Source organism: Cibotium barometz, chromosome 30 (genome assembly GCF_041138505.1).
Source record: "Cibotium barometz isolate CiBa-2024 chromosome 30, ASM4113850v1, whole genome shotgun sequence".
NCBI classification, from domain to species: domain Eukaryota; kingdom Viridiplantae; phylum Streptophyta; class Polypodiopsida; order Cyatheales; family Cibotiaceae; genus Cibotium; species Cibotium barometz.
In genome coordinates this window covers 49,043,220-49,069,927 of record NC_141075.1, presented here as the reverse complement: position 1 = coordinate 49,069,927, position 26,708 = coordinate 49,043,220, and the positions used below count along the sequence as shown (strand labels likewise).

Sequence of the window (26,708 nt, the reverse complement as noted above, 5' to 3'; positions counted from 1 at the left end):
AAGAATAATTTAAACCAATCTTTTGAGACCAAGGATGATTCCAATAAGTCAAAGAAGTTTACTAGTCAGTATTGCAAGAAGCTTGGCCACGCACTTGAACAGTGTTATAAATTGCATGCTAAAGAAAAGAAAAAAAAAGAATCTAACAATAGTTCTATCAATTCTTTTCCAAATAACCAGAGTGCCAAGAAAGAGAACTCTGCGAGTGTTGTCCTTGACAACTTTTCACTTATAGTTGTTTGCAACTTTAATCTCGACCAAGATTCATGTCTTATAGTGCAAGTGCTTCCAAGCATATTACTACTTCTCAATGAAGTTTTGTCAATAATATAATAATATATTACTACTTCTCAATGAAGTTTTGTCAATAATATAATAATGAAATCTTCCTTACTACTAGTGGTGAGGATTTGTCTTCAAAATATACTTTTTATTTTAATTATAAAGAAGAACATGCTTTCAATGCCCCTAGTAAGGGAGGGTTTTAAAATTGAATTTTCAAGATGATAAATGCATTGCCCATGATAAAAAAAATAGATGCTTACTAAAACTGTCAACTACGGTTTATATAAATTGAAAATGTATGAGAAGTGTGATAATGCTTATCTAGCATACTTTAAATGATATGAAAGATATCCAATTATGGCATGCTAGGTTTTGACCATACATTGATTGGTGGATTGATGCTTTTACGAAAACATAAGATTTTACAAGACCGGCCTAAACTTGATCCCCTACCCAAATATTTTTGTGAAGAATGTATCTTTGGCAAGCTCTCTCGCCAACCTTTCCCAAAGAATGCAACAAATAGAGATGACCACAAATCACAGCCATACATAGTGATGTGTAGTCCAATGCAGATACCATCTTTGAAAAGAAATCTTTGCTTTGTGCCCATCACTGATGATTAGAGTAGATTTTGACTTGTCTTACCCAATGAAAGTAAAACCTGATATATTTTCTCATTTTCAACACTTTCTTGCTTTGAAACCTGATATATTTTCTCACTTTCAACACTTTCTTGCTTTGTGAAACTAGTTTAAACGTTCAATCCCTCCGTATGGAAAGAGGGAATATTTGTCTAATGCTTTCAAAGATTTTTTGGCACAAAAAAGCATTCAACATCAATGCACAGCTCCTTGTATACCACAGCAAAATGGTGTTGCTAAGAGAAAAATATGACTCATGGAAATGGTTAGATGCATGGCTAAGGGTGGTCAACAGTTTTCACACAAGTTTTGGATGAAACCAATTCTTTGTGCTATCTATGTACTAGACAAGTAAAGCTTTGAAGACAAAAAGTAATTATGAAACAAAAACATCGGTCAATTAATGCATAAATCCATGCATATACTATGCTCAATCTAGCTAGAGATGCCCATATGCTTACAATCCCATGGTTAGTTTTTTCATCAGACAATTCATTTACATGCAGCAGTTAAGAAGTCTCACATTTCTTGTTTCATATAAAACCATTTGCGTATGTAAATCAGAACATTACCTAGACACTGCCTTAATCAATTTACTTGTGAATAACAAATTCATTTGATTTGATTTTTCCATTTTTGATTTAGCTGGGAAGGCAATGCCACGAGACGAGACAATCAACAGGACAGACTTTTTCACAGCTATCAGTCTGCACTCAAGAGAGCCTTAAGCTTTTGAAAGATGGTGGCTTGGACAAGGAAGCGTAGATCTATTGTTTTCAAAACTGCATATGTAAGTTTGAGAAGCTCCTAGAAAGTTACATGCAACTAGAACTATGATACAGAGTCTGAATTTAAAGTCATTTGGGTTTCCAGCAGGCCTACGGTTGTCATGCTACACCAAAACAAATTTACAAAGAGGCCCTCAACTCAGGGCTCCATCATCAGGGAGACGGAGAATGCCTGTAAATGTGTTGGATTGCTTCGCGGTTCCCCTGTGCTGAGATATCAAAAATCACCATAACTGCGCCACACCGCTCGAAACTCCTCCCGAAAAGTGTTCAACCTAGCTTTCAAATTTGGAGTTCGCAGACTTGAATGCAGAATAATACCTGCTTACGTCGAAAGTAAAAAGGAAAAAGACAAGAATAAGTACTGAATTCATACACACAAGCATATGTGTGTGCATGTATGTGAACCCACCGGACTTCGGCAGTTTGTTACATCTTTACTTACATGCCAAGGCAATTGCCAGTGCTCCAAATACAGTTAAGAAGGCTGATGTCAAAAACCACATGAGGCAGGTAGCTTCACAACAAAGCGTTCACAACCCAAGTAGGAATAAGCATGAGCGACAAAATCCTTAAACGCTTGAAAAAAGCTACAAGCATTCATACAGACCTGCAGCCATGACGATGACCACCAGTTTCCGACTTTGCCCACAGATGTACACAGCCCTTTTAGGTGCAGGCCGCCCTCGAATCACTGGCCTGTACAGCACTTAAGTTATTCGAAATGAAGCAGCTATGTAAATAAAACAAAGCATGCAGCAATAGCTATAAATCATCCTTGTGATCCTCTTATGGAAATCCTGGACAGGCTTACATCGTAGGTGGCCGCATCTTAGCAGCAAGTTGGGGTGATATACGCCTTATTCCTCTTGTCAGCTTCTGACTAACACTGAGTGCAAAGCTGCACAGTAAACATGTTGGGTTAGTTCCAGCTGGTAAGCTAAGAGTTATGTTTGATCATCTCTCTTCAACTAAAAAGCTTCATGGCAAAACCTTCTAGGAAAACCGTATCATTACATGATACTAGTTTGAATATGGAAACTGTGAGAACTTAGCACACTTGCATTGGCAGCAACAATGAAAAGATACAAAGTAATATTATAAAGATGAAGCAACAGACCAACAAAAAAAAGGACGAAACAATAGACCCAACCCTAGCATTATGTTCACATGGACCCTTCAACAGGGTTTTATCAAACAAATCCCCCTTCAGTTTCAAAGCCAAGATGTGACTTCATCCTTAAGAGTTAAATGCAGCTGCTCCATGGATCCCCCTCTTAAGGGTTTAAGTTGTTGCCTGCACTTACTGAATTTGTCATATGCAAATTCACTTAGTAAAGATCTGTGCTGGCTTGTTTTCTGTAGGGTAATAGATCACCTGCTTCAATTTCTGAATATAAGTGAAACTCTGTTACTACCCCACAGATCCCCTAAACAAGAGATGCAAGTGATTAGAACAAACCCCCTACGAGGGGTACAGGCTAGCTCACCTTCCAACTGTAGGTTTGTTACTTCAAACCACCCACAAGCCAAGGGCTAAGGTCTGACTCCCACAGATCCATGCCAATCCTTCAGCATGCCATCTATACTCTACCACACGCATAGCCGGAGTCTTGGTCAAACTCTGACCAATAGTGAGGTTATGACAACAATAGCCCATGTTTCACTTAAGAGGTGCCCATTGTTGCTATAAATAACCAAACTGTTATATATAGCCAATATACATGGATTTATTACAAATAACCTTAGCTGCCCATATTAGCCTGCTTTCTTATAATCCCACGGCTCCCCTAACACTACCGGATTAGGCTACTAATATCCCGAGGATTAGCACTAGGAACGTTGTATATGACTCCCACAAATCCATGCCAATCCTTCAGCATGCCAATCTATGCTTTGCCACACGCATAGCTAGAGTGTTGGTCAAACTCTGACCAATAATGAGGTTATGACAACATCCACTTATATGGTGCATAGTCACAAGGGAACGGGAACGTTTTGGGGAACGGATGACTGTTTGGAACGGGAACGAAAATCTTGAATAAAAGGGAACGGAATCGGGAACGCCACATCATTGCATAAATGTGTTTATAAATGTACTTTATATATCTGTAAATGCTTTGGAAAGAGGCATAGTAAAGAAAGAACCTCAAACCATCTCAGTAGTGGCCATGATAATGCATAGATGTGTTCTACATGATACATAGTTCACTTATATTTCTTACATGGTCTGCGGTGCCATTTTGGAACGGGAACGGGAACGGCTATCTCTATGGAACGCGTTCCCCCGTTCCAAGAGCTTGGAACGACATTCCCTTGTGACTATGATATGGTGCCCACTGTTGCTATAAAGTTCATAGAGTCTCGCGAGTCTTTGCGAGAGCGCTATGGTCAGGAGCCCAAATCTAGTGCATACGTGCACCTGCTTCATGCAGCTAAGGCCGGCAACAATCTCGAGGCCCGCGAGGGTAGCTCCATGGCAGTATGGGACGTCAGGGGGTAGAGACTGGTCAGTGCGTCTTGCTAGTTAGCTCAGCTCGTGGCTTGGTGGAAACAGCCAAGACTTGTGGGTTTTGCCCACGGCTGTCATGGTTGAGTGGTGAGTCAGGCCTGCACCCCCTTCACGTTGTTTGGCTTTGTTTTGCAGGTTTCGAGTCAAGTATCAGGATCGCTCTACGAGGAGATCCGAGGGGATTTGACAATAGATGGCCAGCTCCTGTACATGGGAGGAGAGAGAAGACTACAGTCGGCCAATAAGAGAGAGAAAACTCCATACTGCTGTCGGCTAGATCAGTAGAGACAACATAGCACAGTAGACGGCCAGCTCTTGTACATGGGAGGAGAGAAGATTGCAGTTGGCCAGTAAGAGAGAGCGAGAGAGAGAGAGAGAGAGAGAGCTCGCGCCTTGCTCAAAACAACCCAAATTCCTCTCTTTTTTTTAGTCGAGTAGCTCTATTATTGAAGTGCTTTTTCCTTTTTGCCCAAAATAAGTGAACTTGGCCAAAAATATCAATTTTATGCTTTTCCTAGCTTGATGCCCAAGTTTTGACCCAAAATATCAACTTTATGTTTTTCCCAGGCTTGTAGCCCAAGTTTAAGGTAGGCACCTTCTTTTGTTCACCTGTCCATGTCCAAAATAATAATTATGTACAGCCCATCTTTAATGATGTGTGAACACACCAACTTACAAACATGATAAGGCACTTTAATGATAAAAATCCCATAGTGCTCATGCTGCATAGCCATCTTTCACGCCAAACTTTGCCAGCAAATGCTTCAGCTTCCTTCTGTGGAAAAATCCCCGTTCACACCTTGGTTCCGCTCAGTGTCTGAAACACTGGTCAAGACTAGTGAAGGGACCAAATGGTGACAAAGAAGCCTAGTTTATTAATTCTGAACCTTAGCCCTCTGTATATGCCACCTATCTCCTAGTCCCAGTGTCCCCTAACCCTATTGGATTAGGCTTGCTAATCCGAAAATTAGCTCCACGTACATAACATACTTCCCCTTCTCAAATGTTTCTACTCTTGGAAACAAAATCTATCTGATAAAGAAAACCAGGAAACCCATGCTGTATACTAGCAACTGTCTCCCAAGTCAAGTCCTCCTCTGCCTTATCTTTCCACTTAATTTTATACTCAAGGATCAACTTATTTCTAAGTTGACTTTCCCTAAAATCAATCAAAGCTTCTGATTCATGTGAAACATAGGACAAGTCCTCATAAGGAGTCACAATGCTATCCTCAGCTCCCACCATCTCTTTCACTCTACTCACATGAAAGACTGGATGAACTTTCACATTCTAAGGCAATTCTAGTCTTTAGACTACCTCTCCGATCTTTTTAAGGTTCCAAAAAGATCCACTATACCTTGGGGATAACTTCCCAACCTTCCTCGTCCGTAACATCTCTCAACTCTTGGGTATACACAAATACACCAACATTCCCTCGGCGAACGCCATCTATCAGCATAAAATCGTGCTCTATCCCGAGCACTCTTGATAGAATCTCTAGCTCTAGCTAACATCTCCTGCATATCTACCAAGAAATCCCTAGCCACATCATTCTAAATACCCTAAAATCATGGGCAAACTCAACCATTGGGATGTATCTCTCCCAATCTGATGGTCTCTTGGAGATGTATGCACGAAGCATATCCTCAAAAACATAATTCACCCTCTCCATCTCCCTGTCCCACTAAGGATGATCACAGGAACTGTCTGTCTACCACCACCCAAATGGCATCATGTCCTATCCGAGTGCATGGTAAACCGGTGATAAAAGTCCATGGAAATACTCTCCCATTTACTATAAGGGATCTCCAAAGCGTGTGACAGTCCTCTAGCCCTAAGGCGCTCAGCCTTGTTCACCTAACATTGATGACACTTTACTACAGTCCTGGACTTTTGAGGGCAACTCTCTTTCCAATGGCCTGTCTGGCCACAAGTAAAGCACTGGCCCTCAAGAATGTTCTGTAGGCTCTACTCGGTCCTCCGAGTCGCTTGAGCTTTTTTGCTTCTGAGAAACACGCTTTTTACTCTTACCGACAATTGTTTCTTCATAAATCTTTGCAAAACGGATAGCATCCTCTAGTGTTTTGCAATTATTGTTCCTCACTTAAACTTATGATTGGGGAACAATCCCTGCATAAAAAAACTAAGCAAGGTGACCGCGTCCATGTGCGTTGTCGTCGCCTACAACTCTCTAAACTTGTGCAAAAAGGTGTCAAAGGACATTGTCTTCATATCCAACTCTGTAAATTTGGATACCACATCATTCTCATCTTCCGCCCGAAGGAAATCTTTTTTGAACATCTGCTCGAAACTAGCCCAAGCAGTAGGCACGACAAGGCTTTCCCTTTCAGGAGGCCCTACTGAAAGAGTGCACATAGCGGAAGCAGAGTGACACTAGAATGTGCTGAACAGAGAGTGCAAGAGAGAGAGAGAGAGATGGAGAAAACTATGCTGAATATACTGAAGCAAAACAGTCCCAAGCAAGGGACACCATAAGTCTAATAAGTGAGGGAGCAAAATATGTACAAGACTAAATGAGTAATGAGAGGCCAGCAGGTAAGCTGGCCGACTGGAGCTGCAAAACAGGCCGACTGGAGCAACTGGACAGGCCAACTGGAAAATGCCAGAAAAGCTAGGAAAAATACTAGAAAAAGGGGTGGCCAGCCCACAAGCAAGGGCCATGCAAAAGGGACCAAATGGACACCATAAAAGAGCAGAATCTGGGGATGAATGTGCTAACACCTGCACCATCTAAATCTTCGAGTATCCTGGAGAGGATGGAATTCAAAATGGACATTCCGCATGTCCAACCATGCATCAACCACCTCCTAGGTTCTCTCTTGAGATTGCCTAACAGTTGTCAGAATATCTTACGATGAAATAGATTCGCCAGAGTAAATCCCCTTGGGGAGCTCCAATGCTTTTGATGCATAAAACAGACGGAACTTGAAGGATGTGTGTCAACTATAAAAAGTTGAACAAAGCTACAATCAAGGATAGATACCCCCTTCCTAGAGTGGACAATCTAATAGATAGGCTCCAGGGAGCCAAGTATTTTACAAAGATTGATCTTCATACAAGTTATCATCGTATCCGGACAGATGAGAAAGATGTCTAAAGACATGTTTTCGAACCAAATATGGTCATATTACGAGTTTCTCGTATTTCCCTTCTAGACCCACGAATGTTCCTGCTACTTTTCAACAAATGATGAACGATCTCTTTTGGGATTGTTTGGAGAAATTTGTTGTGGTATTCTTAGACGATATTTTGATATATAGCCATTCTTTTGCAAAGAAATCACATACCTAGGTCATCGCATTTCCAAAGATGGGATGGGCATAGATCTTGAGCGGATCCAAAAGGTTTTGGATTGGCCAGTACCTCAAACTATTAGACACGTTCGTTTGTTTTTAGGATTCACTATCTTTCTTAAGAAGTGAGGGAGTATTGAGACATAACCGTTCCCCTTTCTAACCTCCTCAAAGGACGTGGACGAAAGTCTAACCCTCCTATTACCTGGAATGAGAAGCTTGATCTGGCTTTTAAAAGGATCAAGCTAATAGTGAGCGATGCATAATGTTCTGCCACGCGCGCGCAGTGAAATCGCTAACAACACATTTAATCTCTCATTAGGCTATAATACTCAATCATGGGCATAAATAGCAAGCCGACAGCAGCCTCAGTAGACCAATCGGCTCTTATAAATAGAAAGGTCACAATTCAGTCATAATAGTCTTCTTTTGAAAGGCCATTGGCCAAGCATATATGTAACCTTCTCATGTACATAATACATATACTAAAAACCAGTCTTTCTCTCTATATCTCTTTCTTAAGCTTTTGTGTCAATTCAATCCTAGATTCAATGTGAAAAGTGAAAAAACCAAATTAGGGTTTCCATTTTAGGATTTAAGCCCATTTTGCATGTAGTTGTAACATGCAGCGAAATTATGCGTAATGAAGGATCTTGTCACACAAGTCTCACACCGCCTTCTTTATCCTGAGTTTTGCGAGTTTTAGCAATCCACTTTTAGCACTTCAAGCTTTAAGAGAGAGAGAAAGAAAATGAAATGAAATGAAATGTTATATTAACGTCTTCAAAAGGCCACAATGACCTATGAGACCAAAAGTTACATCATGGTGGATCTGATAGAGAGACAGAGAGAGAGAGAGAGAGAGAGAGCGAGAGAGGGAGAGAGAGAAAAAGAAAGATTTTATTAACGTCTTCTAAAAGACCGAACTCGGCCTATGAGACAAATCGGTGTACCTGTATGGGGTATCCTCTGTCATCCCAACAAAATGAAAAAGTACTGAACTAAAAAGCTGAATCTGGGTGTGCAATAAGTACAATGAGTGGGAGAGGGGATGGAGCTCTACTACTAGGAGAATGCAAAGCTATATGCATGGAGTATACAATCATGATATGCAACCTAGCTAGCTCCATCCTGTACCATACTGGGGGTTTAAAATGGTAGAGAGAGAGAGAGAGAGAGAGAGAGAGATCTACACCGTATTGGGTTCCAAATTACCCATTGAAGGGCCCCCTCCTATTGCTAGGAGTATTTGCTTTATTATCTTTGAAGAGAATGACTAAGGGACTGACTTTGGACTGTAGATAAGCCAAACGCAAGACCTTTGAAAGACCAAGAGTCGGGCTGAACTGTACATTCCTTTGCAAGACCTTTGGCCTAGAGATGAGAAATCATAGGAATGCCAAGAATGCTCCTATTCCCACGAATCATGACAGGCTCACGAAAACCTTTAGAGATAATAGGAATCATAGGAATACCAAGAATGCTCCTATCCCCACGAATCGTAAGAATGCCAAGAATTCTGCTATCCCTACGAATCATGACAGGCTCACGAAAACCTTTAGAGATAATAAACATGTCCTATCCCCAATTGGGAATAGATTCATACTGACGAAACCACTAGATTCCTAAGATCATGTCACACCCCAAATGAGGAGAGACAATGAAATGTCGCTGGAATAAGGCCTTTTGAACTTGAAAAGGAAACTGTTGTGCCTTTTGAGAAATGTGGGATTTTTGACAATCCTTCTTACCATGCCCAATGGTATGACAAAAAAAACATCTATTGTCTGACTGGTACTTTCTTTGCTCCTCTGGAGGAAGATAACCTCTAGTGATGCCTGCTTACTATAAGGTGGGGAGCCGCTACGTAGACTCTATCTTGAGAATCTGTGATCCTAGCTAAAGGAAAATGAGCATTAACTTGATGAATAAACTGATTATCAACTAAATGATCACACTTACCATCATACTTACTAAAGTTCAGTTGAGTTCGGATGACTGTAGTTGATGTCGCGAGATTCTAGCTCGTGGCACCTATGGGTGGGGAAACTGAAGAGAGGTGTTGATATCTCAAATATATGGCCTCATTTTCCCTTTGGTGTTCAAGTAATATGCGCTCTCGATTAAGCTCTCGTTGGTGCTCCCGAGCGGCAAGTTCAGCCTGAAGCAGGCGGTCTTCGTCGATCCTGCGTTGGGCTTCCTCATAGTCCCGTCTGTTTGCTTTTTCTTCCTGCCGTCTGGCTTCATCCTCTCATCTTTGTTGTTCCACCTGAGAGAAGAGAGTGACGAAGTCGGGGGTAACTGGAGGAGTGGGTTTTGTTGTTGTTGCCTCCAAGAGTTGGAGACGCTCCATAAGAAGCTGGTTCTGTGCTCGAAGTAGAGCTATGGTATTTGTAGTAGGCGGAAGAGCAAGGTCTCCTTTGGGAGAGCTAATGAGTACTCTTGGGTTTTGTTGTTGTTGCCTCCAAGAGTTGGAGACGCTCCATAAGAAGCTGGTTCTGTGCTCGAAGTAGAGCTATGGTATTTGTAGTAGGCGGAAGAGCAAGGTCTCCTTTGGGAGTGCTAATGAGTACTCTTCTTTGTAGACATGTTACTGAAGTCGGTGATCGTGCCGGAGCGAAGTTTGACCATCCAAGGATGCTCTCACGCTAGGACGCGGTGTGTGTGGACAAGCTGGATCTGATACCAATGTAACATGCAGCGGAATTATGCGTAATGAAGGATCATGTCCCACAAGTCTCACACTGCCTTCTTTATTCTGAGTTTCGCGAGTCTTTAGCAATCCACTTTTAGCACTTCAAACTTTAAGAGATGAGAGAGAAAGAAAGAAAGAAAGAAAGATTTTATTAACGTCTTCCAAAAGACCGAACTCGGCCTATGAGACAAATCGGAGTACCTGTATGGGGTATCCTCTGTCATCCCAACAAAATGAAAAAGTACTGAACAAAAAAGCTGAATCTGGGTGTGCAGGGGATGGAGCTCTACTACTAGGAGAATGCAAAGCTATATGCATGGAGTATACAATCATGATATGCAACCTAGCTAGCTCCATCTTGTACCATACTGGGGGTATAAAATGGTATACATCAGTGAAGGGGGTGTCCACAGCTCCCTGAAGAACATGCCTGGGTGTGCTCTGAAGCGAGCCAGTCGCTCCGCACCCTCTCTGTGAAACTGAGCTCTGATCTCTGTCATCTCTCTCTGGTATAGGCGTGGTGTCCGAAAGCCAGGTGTCCTCTGTCTCCTGCGGGCTCTAAGTGTGTCTGCTCTCTGGAGAGTAATTCCCTGCCGTGTAGGGGCTGGGAGGGGGATGGATCTCTGAAAAAATGTACTAATCTGTGTCTGTCGCCCCCCCACTGGAGCTGGCTGAGCCTGTAATAATGTCTCTCTGTGGCGCTGTATGTCTAGAATGTATCTCCCCAGTATGCGCTGGTCTGCTGCCTCAAAGATCTGGCGTAGGGAATGTGGCTCTCTGAATAAAATGGGATCTCTCTCTGTGATGGCTGTATATGCTCTGCATCTGCATACATAATGCTCCTCACTCTCCACCTCCTCTCTGCACAATCTGCATACCCTCTCCTCTCGGGGGATCCGTGCTGCTCTGCCAGTCTCAATCTCCAATCGGTGTAATGAAATAACTCTGAGCTGACCAATAGCCACTCGGGAGCCGTGTGGTAAAAAGCCCTCCATGTATCTAGGCCTCTCTATAAATCCATCATCAGTGATACTCATGAAGTGATCTCTGTAGTATAGCATCTTCGGTGGAAGAGGGTGTGTAGGCGATATCCATGTCTCTCGTGTATAGAGCTGCCATAGATCCTGTCTCAATACTCTGTTCCTCTCACTATGAGAGAGACGGATATGTGGTGCATCCCTGTCATACTGGAATGGTGGTAGATGATCCATGTCTAGGCCATGCTGTGAGAACCAATGTGTGACCTGTGCATACCATGATCCTCTGTCTCCTGCCTCAGCCAGCTGTCTAGATGCCTCAAAAGCTTTGTATGACAATCTGTCCTGTGGCATCTCTCTGAATCTGTCTAGCAGGCATATAGTCTGAAATATGGCCTCTACCATCATAGGAGGCGCAGCAAACTTTGCTCGGATAATGTCATGAGGTACTGACGGTTTGCTGCGTATCATGCGTGCCATCATGAGGCCTGTGGTCTCTCTATCTGTGTCCACCAATGGGTAGCAAGGCCTGGCGCCCATACCGCTGCTCCATACATCAATGCCGGTGTGACTAATGTGTCAAATAGCCACCCCTTCGTCCGGGGCTCCTGAAAATGCGCCTGGTGGCACTGTCTCTCTAGCATAGCCAATGCTGCATATCCCCGTGTCAATCTAGCTCTGGCTGCTGAACCCATGGTGAAGCGTGTGGCTGCTGCAGAGAAGGTAACCCTTAGGTACACGTATGATGTCACCACCTCCGCTTGGCATCCTGCGAGAGTGAATGTCAGCTGACTCCTGCCCTGTCTCGATGTATGAAAGACCATAACCTTGGTTTTCCCAAGGTTCACAGTAAGACCCCTCTGTGTGCAGAAATCATCGAGTGCATGTAGATGCTGTTGTAGACCACCTGGAGACTTAGACACTAATACAATATCATCAGCATAGAGAGAGAGAGAGAGAGAGATCTATACACCAAATTATCCACTGAAGAGCCCCCTCCTATTGCTAGGAGTATTTGCTTTATCACCTTTGAAGAGAATGACTGTGATGGGGAGAAAACCTTAATTAGGGTTAGAGTTTATTCATGGGAGACATACACAGAGAAGCAAGGGAGAGAGAGAGAGAGAGTTGTGGGGATAAGTCAACTCATGAAAAGCATGAGTGTGTGACTCCCCTATCACACATGTATATTGCACTAGTACACATAGTGCACTTAGTACATTAAAAGTACTAAGTGTACTATGTACTATAACTTATGGGCTTGTACACACTATAAGGGTGGGCATAACGCCTTTACCCCAACAACCTCCCACTTAAAGGCAAAGTGCCCTTAAGTAAAGGAAAAGAAAAAATCAGCATGTACATGATAATATACAAGGCCATATCAAGGCTGAAAATGGCCTCATCCAATGCCCATCAAGTGTCCGCAATGAGCAAACCGCTCCGGAGGCAAACTCTTCGTCAACAGATCAGCCGGGTTGTCATCCGTATGAATCTTAACAAGCTGAATTTGCTTGTTCACTATCACCTCTCTGATGAAGTGATACTTCACATCCACATGCTTCGTCTTTGCATGAAAAACAGGGTTCTTTGCCAACTGAATGGCACTCTGACTGTCACAATGCAACAATGGAATATCCCCTGTATAACCCAAATCAACCACTAACCGAGATAGCCATAATGCCTCCTTGCAAGCCTCTGTGGCTGCAATATACTCGGCCTCTGTAGTAGATAAGGCAGTGCACTTCTGCATCCTGGATATCCATGACACAGCACCTCCTGTGAATGTAAATACATAACCGGTAGTAGACTTCCGGTTATCTGGATGACCGGCATAATCCGAATCCGTGTCCATGCACTAATGCATCCTGTTTGCCAAAGCAAATGCACAAATCCTGTGTGCCCTTCAGGTATCTCATGACACCTTTCACTGCTTCCCAATGCTTCTTGCCAGGGTTGGCCATGTATCTAGAAACCACTCCCACTGCAAATGCAATGTCCGGCCTAGTAGCAACCATGGCATACATGAGACTGCCACAAGCTGAAGCATACGGAATGTTGGCCATATCAGCCCTGTCTCTATCCGACTGTGGGCTGTCCATAGCACTGAGTTTCACATATGGAGGCAAAGGAGTACTAGTCTTCTTCCCCCCGTCCATATTGAACCTCTGCAAGACTTTGCCAATGTATTCCTTCTGAGACAAATACAACACATGCTGATTTCTGTCCCGAAGTATCCGCATACCCAAGATGTGATTTGCATCACCCAAATCCTTCATATCAAAGGTTTCATGCAGCCTCTTTTTCAATGCATCCATCTCTTTACGAGATTTCCCGGCAATCAACATATCATCAACATACAAAATGAGAATCAATAGACTGCCATCCAAAGCTTTCTTGGTGTACAAGCAGTGATCTATGTCACTTCTCCTGAATTTCTGAGATTTCATGAATGTATCAAATTTATGATACCATTCTCTTGGTGCCTGTTTGAGCCCATAAAGACTCTTTTTCAGCTTGCATACAAGCTTCTCCTTTCCACTCACTGCATAACCCTCTGGCTGCTGCATATATATCTCCTCATGGAGATCACCGTGAAGAAAAGCAGTCTTCACATCCATCTGAATCAAGTCCAGATCATCATGCGCAACCAAAGCCAACACAGCTCTAAGTGTGGTTATTTTGACCACTGGAGAGAAGATCTCCTCAAAGTCCACACCATATTCCTGCTTGAAGCCCTTAGCCACTAACCTGGCTTTGTATCTTGGCTTTGCATCTGGTGCAACTTTGAGCCTGTATACCCACTTGCATGGCAAAACCTTCTTGCCTGCAGGCAAAGGCACCAACTTCCAAGTTCCATTTTTATGCAGAGAATCCATCTCTGACTTCATGGCACGCTCCCATAGAGCCTTGTCTGCCCTCTGTAAAGCCTCTTTGTAACATGAGGGCTCCCCACAGTCAGTGAGCATCAAGTAGTCAACCCCTGGAACAAACCTGTCAGGGGCTCTGGAGGGTCTAGTGGACCTCCGTACCCAATGACCATCATTTGCAGGTTGCTGTCCAGCCTGCATATCACCCATTGGTGGCTCCTGTTCCATGCCATAAGGCTGAAAAATCATGCCCGGTATCTCCTCTAACTGTGGTATATCCATAGGGATATCTTCTGCCATCTCTGGCTGTCCATTTGGACCATTTTCAGCACCATTTAAGGGCTGGTTTTCTTGCTGTAATGGCTGATTTACAGCCCTTTGTTGTTGTCCATGATGTCCATCATCATCAAAGATGACTCTGCCAGGCTCCTGTTGCCTTGCAGGCTCCTTATACATGCATGTTTCATCAAAAATGACATCATTGCTGCGTATGATCTTTCTATTCATGGGATCCCAAAGTCTATACCCCATTTCACCTCTGTCACCATATCCTAGGAATATGCATTTGTGAGACTTAGGATCAAGTTTGGTGCGCATTTCCCTGCGTATGTGCACGTACGCAACGCAACCAAACACTCTCAAGTGCTTGTATGACGGAGGCTTCCCTGTCCATACTTCTTCTGGCACTTTCCCACCAAGCCTCGTGTTCGGTGACCTATTTATAAGGTGAACGGCTGTCATAACAGCTTCAGCCCAAAAACCATGAGGTAATGCAGCATGTGACAACATAGAACGGACCTTCTCCTGTATGGTCCTGTTCATCCTCTCTGCTGTCCCGTTTTGTGGAGGATCATAAGGAGTAGAGAGCTCCCTCTTGATGCCTTTAGCATCACAAAAGTCCTGAAACTGTTTGGACGTATACTCTCCACCATTGTCGGAACGCAAAGCCTTCAGTGTTTTGCCAGTTTGATTCTCAACAAGAGCAACAAACTTCTGAAACACTGAGAATGTATCACTCTTCAAACGAAGAGGATAGACCCACACCTTGCGTGTGGCATCATCAATAAAAGACACAAAATATTTTGCCTCTCCCAAAGAAAGCTGAGGCATCTCACATACATCTGTATGCACAAGCTCTAACTGAGCATCTTTCTGTCCAAGAGCTTTCTTGTGGGGGCACTGTAGTTGCCTACCATAAATACAATGCTCACAAAACTGAAAACTTGAAAACTTTAGAGAAGACAAGTAACCCAAACGAGACAATTGCTCCATTCCCTTGACACTCATGTGTCCCAACCGGCTATGCCACATAGAAATTTCCGGCAGCTCGGTTGCATTTACATTAGCATGGTGACAAACACCTGCATGCATGAAATAAAGAGTGTCCACCTTAGAGCCTCTGGCAACAACCAGTGAGCCCTTACTAATTTTCCACTTTCCACTACCAAATGTGGTAACATAATCAGCATCATCAAGCTGTCCAGTAGAAAGCAGATTCTTCTTGATCTCAGGCACATGCCTGACATCATGGAGCATAAGCTGTGAGCCATCTGAAAATACAAGCCTCACATCACCTCTGCCAAGAATTTTGCATGCATGGTTATCACCCAAATAAACCACTCCTTCATTGCCAGCAGTATACCTGACAAACAAGTCTCTGCAACCTGTGACATGAAAGGAGGCACCTGAATCAATGATCCATGAGTGCATACCATGACCACCTGTAAGAAGTGAATGGGCATCAAGTGAAGAAGTAAATAGGACCTCATCCTCACTACCACCTGCATGTGACACATTGATTTCTTCAATCTTGACTCCACTTTTGCCCTTTGGCTTTACATCTTTGGCTTCGTCTTTCTCTTTGTCTTTGCCTTTTCCCTTTTCTTTTTGATCATTTTTCCATTTGTAGCATTGTTTTTTAATGTGTCCCTTCTTGCCACAATAATGGCATTCCAAATCCTTTTTGGAGCGAGACTTGCTCCTTCCCCTTTCTTGGCTTTTCCCCCTTTGCTGGGATCTCCCACGTGCATTCATTGCATTGGACTTGCCAACAGAGTTGTTTTTCCTGTTCATCTCTTCTTGAAGAAGAGCACCCTCAACATCTGCATATGACAGCATAGCATTCGAATTGCTAGTGGCTGTCCTAAATGTGTCCCAACTCTCTGGCAAAGTGCATAACAAAAAGGTGGCTTTGAACTCATCGTCCATTGCCAGCTTTTGATTGATAACTTGGCTGATAATACCATTAAACTCATTGAGATGGGCTGTCATAGATGCCCCTTCCTTCATTTGAAGGCCTATGAGTTTCTTCAACCAATACACTTTGCTTGAGGCACTTTGTTGGGCATACAAGTCCTGCAATCTCTGCCACATTCCCCAAGCTGTCTTCTCTTCACGAATGCTGAAAAGTAATGAGTCTGACACAGACAACATGATAGTAGATCTTGCCAGCTCATCCATATCTTCCCACTCTTCAGCTGTAAGAGAAGCGGGCATCACACCCCTTTCTTTGATAGGCTTGTGCTGCTTTTTCTGGAGCAACACATTGTAGCACTGGGTTTGCCAAATATCATAATTATGCGAGCCTTCAAGCTTCTTGATGTGAAGCAATGAAGAGCTCTCACCTGTGGTTGCCATAGCAAAATGCAACCTGTCAATGCCTGACTCCCTGCAAAATGTGCAAACACTGCACCCAAGATGTGCAAACACTGCACCCAAAGCACACAAAGTGCTCACAAATGTTCTCCCAAGCTTTATCTCCCACTGCGGAAGCAAGAATGCAACTTTTCTCCCACTTTTTGTGCTGAAAACACCAAAATCTGGTTGCTGCAGATTTTGGACAGCACCTTAAATGTGCTCTTTTGCCCTTCCAAAGTACTGTACAGCAGTACCAAGTGCTCACCAATGATGTACCAAACCTGTCCCGACAAGTTCAGCAGCTGAATTTGAACCTTTTGATCACTCAAAACAGTGTACAGCCATGCCAAAACATGCACAAAGCTGTGCTAAATCTGTACCAGCAGGTACAATAGCAATAAATGCTCTCCTGGCTGTCCAAATGAGTGAAAATCAGACTTTTACAGTCCTGTACACTGCATAAAACAGTCCTGAACAGAAATTGGGCAAAAGCCCCTTGACTGCAAGCTGATTTTTTAGGATTCAAGGCATAAATGTCTTGCCTGCTGCTTTGCCAAGCTCAACAAGCATTCAAACTTGAAAAGCCCCTTGATTTAAGATCAATTTCTGATCATACATGGTACATTGACGCACATGAAGGCATCCAGAGTGTTCACGATGCTTCCCCCTGGCCACATATACATCCCCCTGGCCACATATACATCAAATACATGAAAGCCCCTTGATTTACAGGCACATTGAGTGCTTGTAAGGCATCAACACATTATCCACAGCATCAAATGCGATTGCCTGCATGCAAATCAACCAAATCGGCACAAAAGCCCCTTGATTTGCACTGCAATTTGCTGCAATTTTGCCCAAATGTGCGATTTTTCACATCATACAGCATGTATGAGTGCTTAATTGCACAATTACATCAAAAGCCCCAAATTTCGACATCCAATTTCCTGCAAATTGATCCTGATTTAACCAATTTCCTGCAAATTTATCCTGATTGTGACCAATGTCACCCAATTTTGCCAATTTTGCTCAAAAATTGAGCAATTGGGCACCTGTACCTGCTCAATTGCTTGAATTGATAAGAAATTCGCAAAAAATTGAAGGCAAATACCTCTGAAATTTTTTATTTTTCTGATTTGCAGGCGAATTTGGTGCTGATGCTTGATGCTGATGCTACTGAAAATGTGTGCAGATGAACTGCAGCTGGTTGGAGCTTCTAGAGATTCCAAAAAAAAATTGCAGAGTGAAAGCTCAATTAAGCAGGCCTCTGGACGAGGAAGCCACTGACTTGGACCTGTCGCTTGGCATCAAAACCAAGAACACGGATGAAGGCGTCCAGTTGATGTCGGTGATGTGGTGCACGTTGCAGACAGCTGCGTTGATGGCAAGGTTGAGCAGAGAAGGCGGATCAAGTCGCCGGAATGACATATATGCACTCACACACCCCTGCCCACGATTACGCTGGCAGCTGTGCGCTTCCGCCTTGTGTCGACTTCGCAGCCTATTCGCCTAGCGCCTATTGTTGACGCAGCCTCCGCTCACGCTTCGCTCGTTGCCTTCGCTCAACTTACGCCTAGACTTACACTCCTTCCACGCTTACGACCAGTTGATGCTGCGGCTACTCCTCATGGCTGATGGTCGACGGCAGCGGTTGGCTGCACACTTGCGCTGCCATCACATAGTCGCTGCCCAAATTACATACAGACTGCGCCCAGCACGTTGACTCCTTGCACTTCAAAGACCTGCTGTCTCAACGACCACACACAGTGCTCTTCTTGCTTGACTGGAGACTCTGAAGACAACAAGGGACCAAGGGAAGAATCTGCTTGCACCGAATGGCTCTGATACCAGTTGATGGGGAGAAAACCTTAATTAGGGTTAGAGTTTATTCATGGGAGACATACACAGAGAAGCAAGGGAGAGAGAGAGAGAGAGTTGTGGGGATAAGTCAACTCATGAAAAGCATGAGTGTGTGACTCCCCTATCACACATGTATATTGCACTAGTACACATAGTGCACTTAGTACATTAAAAGTACTAAGTGTACTATGTACTATAACTTATGGGCTTGTACACACTATAAGGGTGGGCATAACGCCTTTACCCCAACAGACTGAGGGACTAACTTTGGACTGTAGATAAGCCAAACTCAAGACCTTTGAAAAACCAAGAGTCGGGCTGAACTGTACACCGTTGTAGAAGCACCAATGATGACCGATCTCAAGCCTATGCACTCTTCCAATGGAATATAGGAAGGCTGCAAATCTGAGGCTAAGAGAAGGGGCTGATTGGGACTGTTCTAGGCTCTGTATGTATGCTGAAAATGAATGAATGAATGTGTTTTACCTTCACCGGAAGAGCTGTAGCAAAACGATGATATGAATGAACGTTGAAAACTGTGTATATGCTGAAAACGCAAGGTACTGTAGTGGCTGAATGCTGAAGGTGCTGTGTTTTGTTGATGAGATGTTGAATGCTCAATTGTGGATGCTCCTTGTGCTGAAGGAAGAAACGCTAGAGTGATTTGATGAATGAATGATATGAATGAATGCAATGCTAGGCTATTTATATGCCTTTCATGAGCAGGTCGGCTAGCTGAAAATGTTGATAATAATATGGTAAAAATGCCAAATAAATGCTATAAAATATGGGAAAATACTGGATGATATTTTGAGTCTTCTACAATGATCTAGATGGTCTATATGCATACAGAATGAATGATATGCAAAATGCAGACATGATCTAATGGCTTCTACCGACTTCTATATGCAAGAATGATTCTCTCCAAGTGGGTTAAGGAACTTTGATTGACTGACTAACTCTCGAAGGCTGAGAAATGACCTACGTAGGTCATGCCTGACATATCCTGGACTGAGGATTACAATAGGATCACAGCATACGACAAATATCAAATCCCAAAGGGTTCTACTGTTCAACAGTGTTGCACTGATGATGAGCCATCTTGTCACCATGCACTACAGTGCAAAGTGCATGTGACAGTAGCATAGGTTGCATGTAGGGTAGGATCTGCAAAAGACTTAGCCTAGGTCTAACCTAGGTAGGAAAGGCTTCTTTTGGACACTCTCTCACTGAAATTCAATTATATCAAGCCTTGAAAAAACTAATGATAGCTTTCAAGTATTCCAACAATAAAAAATTGTGGACTGTTTAGGTCTTCGAGCACCTTCCACCACCAACAACCTTTCAATATTGAAACAAAACATATTTTCTTTACAAAGTTATGGAAAATCCTCACAAAACAAGTTAGCATGCATTGAAGACATGAAGTTAAACATCGCATCGGGATTGCACACCCATTTCCCCACTTGAGATCTTTTCTCTTCCTTATTGATAGAAGGAAGCCTATGCTCTGATACCAATGAAACTCGCTGCGCCCAGGGAACTAGGGCCTTTGGCACACTTGTTGATACCATCAATGCATATTAAAATATTTAAACATCGCCACAGTCTTAACACATATCCATCATCACTTTGCATAAAACATAAAGCTGAATAAAACATCCACAAATGCTGAAAATGGAGCTTGCACATGTGACACCGCATAGAGGTCCGAATGGGCCGACCCCCCCTTGGAGTATTTTATTACCCAAGGAGAATAATATCATGTACAAGCTTTGAGGGCCTTACTATCCCGACGGGAGATGCCAGATTATCCATATACAAATGCCATAACACAGCCCAACACGAGGCTACCAAGCCAGAACACATGCTATAGAAATGCCGAACCAACAATATAATCCATATACCTCCGTGTGGATACTGATTCTTCCCCAAAAACCACGGGTCTTCATGTAATAGAGTTGGTACAGCAAGTACAACTCTCCATTCAGCCGATACAATAAGTACAATGGCTGGTACAGCCGACACAGTGGCTGGCACATCAAGTACAGTGGTTGGTATAACAAGTACAATGGTTGGTATAGCTGGTACAACGGTTGGTACAAGCAGGTACAGCAAGTACAAGGATTGGAATAGCCAATATAGTGCCTGGTACAGTAGGTACAAGGGCTGGTACAACAAGTACAATGGCTAGAAATCATAATAAATGATTAACTACCCTTGCCTTCAGTATTTCTTCGCGATGGAAGCCTCCAAAACAGTCCCCAACAGTCGGTATTCTTCATGGGTAGCAGAGAAAGAGAGTAGCCATCATTAGGGCAGCCTATAACGGTGGTAGAGGCTAGTGTGCAGCAAGAGAGCCTCCATTAATGAAGAGAGAGGGCTCCAATTTATAGATTTGGACCTCCCATGAGCTAAAATGGCAAGAGAAGGCTACAACGACAAGTGGAGAGCCATACAATAGCTGAAGTGACAAGTGTGAGGCCACTTGTCTCACTTTGATCCACTTTCTAACAAGTGTCAAGCCACTTGTCTCACTTTGGTCCACTTTCTTGCCACATGTCCCAATCTAAGAGATGGGTCCTTCCATAAACTTTATCTCTAAAAATATCCCAACTAGTAAACATTATGTCAGAGGCACTTTGCCAACTCTTGGTATCTGCTCAATTCGAGATGTAATGACGCGAACAGAATTTCCATCGGAGTCGGGTCAAAAATAGCAACTCTCCTAAATTTTAGAAGTGTGGTCCTTTGTATTCCAGGATAATCCCCCATTCCCAAAGCTTGTACTTTCCAAATATTTAGACATCCTCGAGTCCACCAAACCCCTTTCATACTGGGAAATGTCCAGGCTGGTGATAACAAGGATGCTGGTCGGCTGGCAGAAAGGTTGTCGGCCTGTTTTTATTTGCCACGACTAGGTAATTTAGCATTAAATGTTGGCTTTGGGGTCATGGGCTGGTCTGGTTACTGGCCGACTGTAGTAAGCCCTGGCCACCTACTGCTTGGCCTAGCCGCCTGTTGTCTAGCCTGGCCAACAGCTGTCTAGGCCTGGCCGATTGTTGCCCAAGCCCTCACAAGGGCTGCTGACTGGGTCTACATGATGGCTAAGGTATTTAATACCCATAGCAAGGCTTGCCCTCCTTGGGTAGGCCTTAGGGCTGGCCCCTGCTACCTGAATGCAACTAACATGCCTTTGATGCATTCTACTCCTAAGGCTGACATCTACATGGACCTACATGAGAACTACTTGCTGAATTCTCCAAAGTGGGTTAAGATGACTGACCTAACATTGACCTGACAGACCTCTATGGCTAGGAGACTGACCTATGTAGCTCGTGCCTGACATGTCCTAGACTGGGGCTCACAAAGGGGTCATGGCATACGACAAAATATCCTATCAAGGTACTACTTCTGTACATGTTTCTTGCACTGTTGATGAGCGAGTGTGTCATCTGTTGGAGAATGCACAGGCGGAAGCATAAACAAGACGAGAGAGAGTAGAGTGAGCCTGTGGACAAGATCACCTTTTATATTAGCTTGAAGCTTTACAATGGCAATTGGCCAACAAGTGAATGTTGAACTTGTGCAAGGGATTGGATAAAATAGTGAGAAATGGGGGAACTCCTTATATAGTGCATGAATGACCTGGCCGACTACACTAAAGCAGGCCGACCAGCTCACGACATATAAATAGAGGAGAAAATACATAAAATACCAAATAAATGGTACAACCCCAAAACACTAAGATGCATAAATTCTAACACCTCCTCTGCAGCTCATAGTGTGCGGATTCGATTGGACCCCTCAAAGGTTTAAGATATCTTGGATTGGGACATCCCTCAGACCGCCCAAGAGGTCTTTGCCAAGCCTACAACACTCATGTTCACCAGTTTTCCAACCTTGCAGCACCTCTCACCGACTTGCTCAAGGGGGTGAAAACTCGCAGACAAAAAGTCAATCACAAGCAAGGTGCTTGATGCATTCCGTGCACTCCAAAAAGCACCCTCAAAAGCACATGTTCTGAAGTTAGCATCTTGGGATGAACCTTTCGAGGTCATTACCGATGCCAGCAATGTAGCCATAGGTGCAGTTCTCCAGAAGAACAACAAACCCATGGCCTACTACAGTAGAAAGTTGGATGTCGCCGAAAAGAATTATTCGGTTTATGACAAAGAGCTTTTGGGTGTGATCAGAGCACTCAAACATTGGAAGCCTTTCCTTTATGGACATGTTTTCAGTGTCAAAACAGACCGCCAAGCGGTTAAGTGGCTTCAGACCATGCCAAGTGCCCAGTGGAGTGATCGGCAAGCCAGATGGAGTTAGATCTTCCAACAATTTGGAGGAATGATCGAGTACATCCTTGGTAAGCATAACCCGATCGAAGATGCTCTTAGTCGAAAGACCAGCATCCAGACCATCCAGGAGTCTACTATTCTCGAAATCATTGGGAAAGACTTAGATAGCATGAAAGATCAGTATGTTGATTCCCCCGAGTTTGGTACTCAATACAGTTTGGCCCTCACTTATGAGCCTGGCCATTACTCAGTGCAGAACGATTGGTTGTTCTACAAGAACCGCCTCTGTGTCATTTGGAAAAAACGAGCAGCTCTTCTCCATGATGCCCATGACTCCTTAGTTGGAGGACATAGAGGTATCAAAGGTACCCTCAAGAAATTGGAACAGCCCTTTTATTGGCCAAAAATGAGACGTGATATTTATTCACATGTTCAAGCCTATAAGATTTGTCAAAAAGTTAAGGTTCTACACACGAAAAAGGTTGGGTTACTTCAAACTTTGCCTATCCCTGATGAACCTTTCATCGACATTTCTATGGACTTTGTATGGCCTCTGCCAGCAGCCACCGGATCTCATAACACTCAGTGTTTTACCATTATGGATCACTTCAGTAAGTTCTGCATGCTCCTCCCATGCAAGCATACGGCCCGTCTTTTTCTCAACCATTGGTACCCCATTTGTGGTTTTCCTAGCACCATTACATCAGACAAGGATTCCAAGTTCACCTCGCATTTTTGAAGGACATTATTCAAGAACTTTGGGACCAAGTTACAGTTGTCTAGTGCATTCCATCCATAGACAGACGGCCAGATAGAAATCTATAACCAGTTGGCCTTTGGTGTTCTCAAGTCATACTGTCATGACCAACAGTCCAAATGGAAACATTATCTTCCCATTGGTCCAAGCCATCTCGAACAAAACTCATTCATCCAGTGTCGGACGTACTTCGTATGAGACAGCATTTGGTCGCCGTTTCTCCTCTCTTTTGACGAGAATGGTGTCTCCATCTCTTGAGGCTAACAAAACGACGGAAGCATTTTTCGAAATCATTGAGTCAGTTAAAGACCGCTTGACCAAAGCCCAAGAAGCTTATAGCAGACAAGCAAATAAGTCTAGATGAGATGTCCAGTTCAAGAAAGGGGATTAGGTGTATTTGCGCATCATGAAACAGAGATTGAAACAAGTGGGCAAATGCTATTCCAGGCTTTCTTTCCATAGTTTTGGACCCTTTCCTATAGTTAAAAAGATAAGTGATGTCTCCATGAAATTGAAGTTACCTAACAGTTGGACAATGCATGATGTTTTCCATGTTTCTTGGCTAAAACCATATGTTGGACTAGAAGTGTTTGATGTTTCAGAAGAACAGCAGCGAGACATGGTAGACGAATCAAAAGTCATTGAACCTGAGCAGATCTTTCTTCATCGTTGGAAGCATGGTTCCAGTCGATGACTGCGTCAGTTCTATACGAAGTTCCGAGATCGAGGCACCCACGAAGCAGTTTGGCTAGCTAAGTGACCCAGAGACGCCGTCCTCAATCAAAGATGAAAGACTGCAGAAACAGGTACCAAGAAAGCTCCACAAACAATCTCCTCAGCAACTCAGCTACAAAAGCAACAGAACAAACTGCTAGGTACACCGCTCCTCTGGAAGAAAACTGTTAGAAGTCATCTCCTGTCTAGTTTTATACAACGGGGTCTTTGTTGTGGGTGTGCCCGCCCTTATGAGGTGTTTTATCATTTTTCTCCACTCTCCGCATTTTTCCCCTATTTTTCCCATTTTTTATGTGGCTTGGGAGGCAGCCAGAGGTTGGCATGAGCACTGAGTGGCTGGCCGACTGACCCATCAGCAGACAAGTGACTGGCCGACTGCCCAACAGAAGTCGTGGACCTCTGTACTGCTGGCCGACTGGATGTATGCAGTCGTGGGCCTCATTTATTGCTGGCCGACTGATGATGCAGTCGTGGAGTGCCTTTGTCAGCAGGCCGACTGCTCATATGGGGGCATATAAATAGGCCCCCAGCCCCCATACCATTTGTGTATCATACCCGGGATCTTCTTGTGTATATAGAGCAGAGTTACACGCCTACATCTCTCTCTCTCTTGTGCTGTATTTTTTCTGCATGCGTTTTGCTCGTGTTCCCAGATCTGGTCATCATCTCCGCTGCGTATTCTGACATGGTATCAGAGCCCTAGGCTCTAGATAGTTCTTGGGATTTGTGTGAGCAAGAGGGGGACTGCTATGTTGCTGATTGGTGGACTGTTTTGGGCTGATTGGGAAGAAGAGAAGCAAGAGGACGGCGGGCTGATTTGCTGGACAGCCACTGGCAGGTTTTAGTTCTTCTTTGTTACCACCCACCCACCCTTTTCAGAGTACATCCCCGCAATGGCACATCTGTTTGAGATGGCCGAGAGGCATGTCAAGATCCCGACACTCCCCACGTTCCCGGTGGACCGTCAGTTGGACGGGAGCAACTACGGCATATGGAAGGTTATGATGGACTCTGTTCTGGAGTCTTACGACCTCGCTGATTTCGTCGTCGTTGGAGTTCCACGGCCGGAAGTTGAGGAAGGGGAGTTACCGTCAACCCGAAAGGACCGGGAGGCACAAGCACAGATGTGAGATCGTGTCAACGCCAGGGTCCGTTCGTTTCTCTTTCTCAACTGCACACCGCAGGTAATCAATCATGTAAAGCACATGACGCTAGCCAGAGGTATATGGCAGCATTTGGCCTCTCTTTACAACAGAGGTATCGCCCATGAAGAGGATTTCCTTGGAAGTACAGATGCGGGTTATGAACCCTGCAAAGTCGTCAACGATGCGGGAGCATATTAACAAGCTGCAGGCTCTTCAGCAGGAAGTTCTTCAGGCTGGGAAGGAGATATCGTCAGAGGACATGGCCATAACGTTGCTGTCGCATTTGCCCTCTTCGTACTCAGCATTTTTCTCGTCTTTGATTACCAGTGGCAGGCTCAGCACCATCACGTGGGAGGAGCTTGTGCCCATGGTCCTGGACCAGGAGGAACGATTCACGAACCCTCCTCAGGGTGGAGGTTCGGAGGCCTTAACTGGCCAACGGTCGAAAGGCCGTAACTCGGGCAAAGGGAAGGCTTCATCGGAGAAGTCTTCTGAGAAGAAGTCCGACGCTGACCGCGAGAAACTGAAGGCAAAGAAGACCTGTAATGATTGTGGCGAGAAAGGCCACTATTGGAGGCAGTGTCCCAAGCGGACGACCGAGAAGGGTGAAGATTCCTCAGCAGCAATCATGAAGACTCCGGCTTTTGTGCACCTGGAGGTGGTGGACACCGATGTTTCATTTTCTTCAGGCAGGGAGGAGATTGGAGGACTCTCCGCAACGGATACTCAGGAGTGGATTCTCGATAGTGGTGCTTCCAGGCACATGACTCCTTCCCGTTCCAGTTGACAGGATCTCTGCAGGCTTTCTGGTCACATTCTTACTGGGGATACGTCCACTATCCCAGTTCACAGTGAGGGCAGGATGGAGTTAGTTCCCAATGGCAGAGGGGGGAAGCATTTCTCCCAGGTGTTGTATGTTCCGGCACTTGGTTTTCATCTGTTGTCAATGCATCAGGTTTGCAAGACTGACGTACGGGTGGAGTTTGATGAGCATTTTGTTACTCTCCAGCACAAAGCAATAGGCCAGGTGGTTTGGGAAGGCGGAGTGGAGAATGGAGTTTACAAGCTTTCAGCACTCTCTCTCCCGGGTCCTCAGGTTTGTAATGAGTGGCAGTCTGGTAATGGCCACTTAAGTGTGGATACGCTGCAGGTACAGGCTTTCCAGGACCAGATGGTGGATAGCTTGCCAGT

General features: G+C 44.2%; 1 protein-coding gene across 1 annotated transcript in view; it reads right to left on the bottom strand.

The window, feature by feature from the left end:
- Positions 1-1,684: 1,684 nt before the first annotated feature.
- The window catches only part of LOC147621582 (PRA1 family protein A1-like), a 55,384-nt gene continuing 30,360 nt past the window's right edge, over positions 1,685-26,708 (bottom strand). The window contains exons 4-7 of the mRNA XM_086824374.1: positions 2,532-2,618; positions 2,328-2,416; positions 2,163-2,234; positions 1,685-2,038 (exon numbers count right to left, since the gene is read on the bottom strand). Of these exons, the coding sequence (XP_086680500.1) occupies positions 1,935-2,038; positions 2,163-2,234; positions 2,328-2,416; positions 2,532-2,618 (352 nt within the window). The 3' untranslated portion in view covers positions 1,685-1,934. The remainder of the gene's footprint in view (positions 2,039-2,162; positions 2,235-2,327; positions 2,417-2,531; positions 2,619-26,708) is intronic.